The sequence below is a fragment of the Gekko japonicus genome, unplaced genomic scaffold (assembly GCF_001447785.1).
Source record: "Gekko japonicus isolate JY-2015 unplaced genomic scaffold, Gekko_japonicus_V1.1 scaffold1411, whole genome shotgun sequence".
In the NCBI taxonomy this organism is placed as follows: Eukaryota; Metazoa; Chordata; class Lepidosauria; order Squamata; family Gekkonidae; genus Gekko; species Gekko japonicus.
The window spans coordinates 367,725-374,277 of NW_015170323.1; the positions used below are offsets into that span (position 1 = coordinate 367,725).

Sequence of the window (6,553 nt, forward strand, 5' to 3'; positions counted from 1 at the left end):
GCTTACAAACTCCTTTCCCTTCCCCTCCCCACAACAGACACCCTGTGAGGTGGGTGGGGCTGAGAGAACTCTGACACAAACTGCTCTTTTTCAAGGACAGCTGTGCCAGAGCTTGTGACTGACCCAAGGTCACATCAGCAGGTGCAAGTGGAGGAGTGGGGAATCAAACCCGGTTCTCCCAGATTAGAGTCTGCGCACTTAACCACTACACCAAACTGGCTCTGAAGGGTGGGGTATGAATCCAATCTCCTCCTCCTCTTCCTTTTTGCTGTCCAAACTGCCCTGTTGCTGAAGGGGCCCTGGCCACACCCTCCTGCCTCTGGTCCCACCCTGGTCCACCCAGGTGAGCTTGGCCCCCTGGAATAAAATAGGACTTCTGAGTAAACCTCCTTACAAGCACTCTCTCAGTGTCTTACCCATTGTGGTAAACTAATATGTTTGCAAAAATGTATGCACACTCTCTGTTTCGGGATATGACGGCTCATATAAGAAGGAAAGTATTTTTTTTTATCTATTTGACTTAATTTGTACCTCATTTTTCACCCTACTGGGGACCCAAAGCGGCTTTACATCATTCCTCTCTCTTCCGTTTGACCTCACAACATCCCTGAGAGCTGAGTTAGGCTGAGAGTGTGTGATTGGCCCAAGGTCACGTAGCGCGCGTCCGTGGCCAAGCAGAACTCGAACCCGGGTCTCCCAGATCCTAGTTCAGCACTCTTAACGGCTATATCACACTGGTTTTCGAAAGTAGCAAACCCCTTGAACAAGAGGAGAAAGTTTTCTCACCGGCAGGAACCTTCTCTCTCTCTTTCCTTGCTCCCTTCCCCTTCTCCTGTTCAGAGCCGTGTTTGAACTGGAGCTTCGGGCAGTTAAGTTGCGGGGGTACAGGGATGGGCTGCTGAACGGCTGCAGGGCGCTGGAGGAGGCGGTGAGGACCCGTTACCAAGAGCTGCAGGGCTTACAAGCCAAGCGTCAGCGCATCCTGGACTTCCGCCACCTGGTGGTAAGAGCTCGGAAAGGCGCGGGATTCACGGCCCGCAAGAAGTGGTGGTGGCTACACGCACCGACAGCTTCAAGGGGGGATTGGATAAACATCTGGAGCAGAGGTGCATCAGTGGCTATTAGCCACTGGGTATAGATGGAACACTGTTTGGGGCAGTGATGCTCTGTATCCTTGGGTTTGTGGCAGTGATGCTCTGTATCCTTGGGTGCTTCTAGTGTCCTGGCCCCACTGCTGGACCTCCTGATGGCACCTGTTGTTTTTTTTTTTAAAAAGGGTCTTGGCCAGACAGGCAGACTGTAAATGAAGCAAATACACTGCCTCACCTTCCTAACAGATTTGAACTCGGGGCTCCTCAGTTGCAGCCTAGCTAAGCACACCACCACACTGGCTCTCCGTTGCTCAGAACGCGCCAACGTACTATCACAATCAAAAAGTGAAGAGCAGCCGTCGTATTAAAACCAGCTGAACGAGGAGAGGGAATCGATGGCTCAAAACACGGGGGGGATTCTTTAGTCTGTGCCCCATGCTTGAAGGATGGCTGCCAGAGTCCCACAGCCATCTGTCTCAACCACGTTCCTTCAGAAGGGTCACGTTTATCGAGTACAGTCAAGGCAGGTCACCTGTGCATACGTTCAGTGTTAGATCTAACTCCGCAGGCGGGAAAGGGGAAAGATATACAGGAGTCAAAGTGGGGTCCCCTGAGGGACTCGGGCCAATCAGAGGGTGAACTGCAGCACGCCTAAACTAACGGGCTCATATTCCCAGCAAAGCCAGAGAAGCAAGGTCATGAGCTCAGCAAAGAGATAAGACACAGCAAAAGAGGTGGAAGTTAACATTGCAGTCCTTGAAGATGTGCACCCAGCGGCCTCCTACCTCCCCCCCCCCACTTACAATGGCAGCGTAGCTGACATACTGCCCCTCCGAAGACACACACACACACACCCCCCCCCGGCACACTCCCCCCCCCGGTTTGTCTGGATACATTCTATGAAAAGCACGTAACAATTTAGGAGCACTGATAGGACAATAGCGATGTGGGCGCCAAGCAAGTGTCCCTGGGGAGGGCATTCCATTCCGAAAAAAGAAGAAACTGTGAGGTAACTGCGCTAAAATATATTTAAATAACAATCACGAAATTTATACAAAAATGTGTACAAAAAATCTACATATATAAATGCACAAGGAAATTGAAAATGATGTGACGATGGTCTCCGGAATGTTCTATCGTTTCGATACTCTTCTTCTTCCAAAAGTGGATGAAAGCATACAGCGACTCTTGGTCTGTCATTACCTCACAATTACCTCAGAATATATTTACCTCAGAATATATTTAAATAACAATCACGAAATTTATACAAAAATGTGTACAAAAAATCTACATATATAAAGGCACAAGGAAATTGAAAATGATGTGACGATGGTCTCCGGAATGTTCTATCGTTTCGATACTCTTCTTCTTCCAAAAGTGGATGAAAGCATACAGCGACTCTTGGTCTGTCATTACCTCACAATTTCTTCTTTTTTCCGTCTTTTTCCTTCTTTTTTCGGTCTGGTCTGTGACTGTGACCATCATTTTTGAGGGCATTCCATTGACAGGGTGCCACAACAGAATAGGCCCTGTCTGCATTAGTCACCTATTTTTTCTTAAGAGCAAGGTCTTGGAAATAGATCAAAAAGAACAAGCGGGTCACAAGCCAAACCCCCAGGGTTTACTGGCTTTCAGATCCCCTATCCCCCCGGCTCGCACATACCTCAGTTGTAGCTCTGGGCGCAGCCGAAAGGTCCCCACAGTGTTGCTTTTGGGTTTCATGGCAGTGATTCTCGCTAGGGAACCAGGAAAACAGCTGTTCACAAGGCCAGGTCGAACCTTCCTTTCGGCGGTGTCGGCGGAGAGCAGTGGGGACGTGTACAAATTCCTCTTTGGTGTTTGCGGAAAGCTCTCTCCTGGCCTTTGAGAGATGTGTATCTGCGTGGTGGCGGAGCGAGGTTAGAGGTGCGTCCGTGTCCTGGATCCCACTTCCTTCCTTCTGTTCCCACAGAACGAGAAGCAGCAGCACATCCGGACACTCATCAAAGGCACCTCGTACATTAAATCCCAGCTGCGGAAGGAGCAGTCTGAGGTGAGAAATGCCGGCCGGTGCCCTCTTATCAGGCAAGCTTTTGGCAGAGCTCCGTCTCCGGCCGCTACCTTGCAAGATTTGCGTCCAGTGGGACCTTGCAGACCAGCAAGATTCTTGGAGGGCGAGCTTTCGAGAGTCAGTTTTCCCTTTATTGGGTTAAATGGGGGGGGGAATATCACGTGCCCTGGAAGCACAGAAGCTTTTTCGCAGTATCCCCGATCCTCCACGTCTCCCAGTTAAGGGGGAAAGGCTGTTCAAACAAATTGCAAAGACAATCCGACTCCAGTGGTAACGAGAGAGAGAAATTTTACTTACAAAAATAGAAGCACGTCTTCCACGACCTGTTTCGTGCAGGGCCGTTTAACTTGACTGTGAATAGTTTCAAAAAAGGCTAACTTGCTACAGCTCCAAGCAATGCTCCCTCTAAGCTATGGAGTCTTGTGAGCAAAAATTCTACTTTGTGAGATACTGGCATTAAAGTTGTGAGCGAGCAGTTTGGCTGCTGCATAAATTAGTTTGCTCTGGAGCAGAGTTCCCTCCAAGCTGAGTTAGTGTGAGCTAGCTCACCGGTTTTTAGCCTCTGGCTCACACATTCTTGTCTTAGCCCAGGAAGGAGGGCTCCAGAGCAAACTAACTTATGCAGGTAGCCAAATCGCTTGCTCACAACTTTAATGCCAGTAGCTCACAAAATAGAATTTTTGCTCACAAGACTCCACAGCTTAGAGGGAACATTGCTCTGGAGCCATCCTTCCTGAGTTGAGACCAAAATCTGTGAGCTGGAGGCTAAAAAACCTTGAGCTAGCTCACACTAACTCAGCTTAGAGGGAACACTGGCTCCAAGCCCAGGTAAGAGTGAGAAGAAGAGAGCACGGGCCAAAGAGGTGGACCATCTAGCCCAGTGATGGCTAACCTTTTAGAGACCGAGTGCCCAAACTGCGACCCAAAACCCACTTATTTATCGCAAAGTGCCAACACGGCAATTTAACTTGAATACTGAGGTTTTACTTTAGAAAAAACCACTCATACATTAACTTAAGATGATCCAAACAAAGTAAAGAAAACAAACCCAAATGTTTTCATTTCCTTAAAATTATTTGGCAGAGAATCCGACACTTTAATGATGGTCTGGGCCTGGCTGGGGCGATGGCACGCGTGCCCACAGAGAGGGCTCTGAGTGCCACCTCTGGCACCCGTGCCATAGGTTCGCCACCTCTGATCTAGCCGATGAAAGGGTGGGGCCGACTGCCAAGCGTGCCTGAGTTAGAGAGGATTCTCTTAACCCTTTCCCTCCCAGACCCTCTTGCAGGCAGAGTGACACTCTCCAGCACCCTCCACCAGACACAAAGGGCCCTTTGACTCTTGAAAGCTTCTTCCCTGAGAATCTCGTTGGTTTCTAAGGTGCTGTTGGACTCAAACCCAGCCTTTCTGCTGCAGACCAGCATGGCTGCCCTCTGAAACGACCTTGACAGCAGGCAGAGAAACACAACTAAGGGGCATCAGTAGGTCTGAGCGACTATGCCCGTGTGGTTCATGGAAAGTCAAAACAATTGAACATATTTTACTCCACTGTACGTTTTATGAAACCATCAGAGTAAAAATTATTCATCCCGTTATAAGGAGGTACCATGTATAACCTCTATAATATTTATTCAACAGTTGAATAACAGTTGATAGAGTATTGTAGAAATTTAGAGTTTTAGTAATTTTGTAATTAACATATGCAGATCAAACGCAGTTTTATATTTAAATATTTTATATATATTATTGGTACCCTTTTGTATTGTTTGTAATTGGGCTGGTGATATACCGAATAAACTGACTACTAGTTGGCACCGATAGGTAAAAGAGGCTCTGTTGAGGTCTCTCTGTGTCAGATTCCTTTTCATAGAAGCAGGGCCAGATCCTGCCTAAGGGATGGAAGAATTTTTTTTTGCCGATGGATTCCAAAGCAATTTTAAGCACATTTGCAAATGCTTTGTTTAAGAACATAAGAGGAGCCGTGCTGGATGAGACCAATAGTCAGCCAGAACTCCGTTCCTGTGCGTTCCTGCCCAAAAATAGCCCTGGTATAAGGCATAAGAACATGAGCAGCCGTGCTGGATCACACCAGCGGTCCATCTAGTCCAGCATCCTGCCACACACAGTGGCCAACCAGTTCCTCTGGAGGGCCAAGAACAGGGCATAGAGGCTAAGGCCTTCCCCTGATGTGGCCTCCTGGCTCTGGGATTCAGAGGTTTAGTGCCTCTGAATGTGGAGGTTCATTAGGCAAAGCTTCTCCTAGTAGAACAAGGATATGAGACGAGCCCTGCTGGATCAGACCATTGGTCCATCTAATCCAGCCTCCTGTCTCGCACAGGAGCCAACCAGTTCCTCTGGAGGCCCAACAACAGGGCAGAGAGGCTGAAGCCTGCCTCTGAACGTGGAGGTTCCCCTCAGTCACCATGGCTAGTAGCCATTGATGGACACCCTCCATGGAGCTATCTAATCCCCTTTTATTTCTGAATACTCTCTTTCTTTAAGCACTTGTAATGTTTCAGCAAGTTCTGCGTTGCCTCAACAGCTGAGGAAAGGGGACAGTTTAGCACAGCAGTTGAGGCAGGGAACGATAGCAGGGATGGCAAGGAAGGGGCCGCGGGTCCTGGAGTCCCGGCTGTAATGAATTCCCAATCAGTGCCGTGCAGCCTTGAGGACTAGAAGCGCGTCCACCCTTCTTTAAAATCAATATTTCATGTTCTACTTTCGGCCCTTGAGAACAGGTTCTGGGCTTAGCCGCGGTGGACGTGGCCGCAGATATAGTTTTGATCCCCCGCCTCTCTCTGCCTCTCAATCAGGTCCGGGACTTCATTGAGAAGAAGCTGCTGACTCAAGAGCAGTGGGTGGAGCAGGAGGCACAGCGGCTGCAGAACAGGATCGAGCGGGAGGTCCAGCAGTTCCAGGGGGTTGCCCTGCCTTGCTTGGTGTGCCGGGACCTTCCCGGGTGAGTCTTTCTCCTGGCCGCTCCCTCGGGGGGAGCAGTGCTGAGGAGGACGGCCCCTACGCATTTGATAGCAAGCACAGAATTCGGCTGTCTGAGAATCTCCCGTGAAGCGGGTTTCCTAGTCCACGCAGTTAAGGAGGCAAGCAATTACCTGTTTGTGAATTTCCAGAACACAGAGAGGCAGCTGAATAAGATGCGCAGCGGCCATAACAGTGGGCAAGGTCATGCGTATGTGGCACCCGTACCAATGTCTGTTCTTTGTACCTACTTCCCCCCCCCCACTAAATATTTGCTGTCAGGGGTCATTTCGTAGAAAAAGAGGTGCAGGAGCTCATTAGCATAACTCATTTGCATAGGCCACACCCCCTGACATCACCGGAAGTGTGTCAGAAGGCAACACCCACCGCTCAGGCTCCACTGGACTGTTTTGGATTTCTAGCTATTGGGGGGGGG

At 49.3% G+C, this 6,553-nt stretch overlaps 1 protein-coding gene across 1 annotated transcript in view; it reads left to right on the forward strand.

Annotated features, from left to right (window-relative positions):
• HAUS5 (HAUS augmin like complex subunit 5) overlaps positions 1–6,553 on the forward strand; it is a 22,172-nt gene that overhangs the window by 10,791 nt on the left and 4,828 nt on the right. The window contains exons 13-15 of the mRNA XM_015418095.1: positions 841–1,003; positions 3,043–3,123; positions 5,955–6,100. Of these exons, the coding sequence (XP_015273581.1) occupies positions 841–1,003; positions 3,043–3,123; positions 5,955–6,100 (390 nt within the window). The remainder of the gene's footprint in view (positions 1–840; positions 1,004–3,042; positions 3,124–5,954; positions 6,101–6,553) is intronic.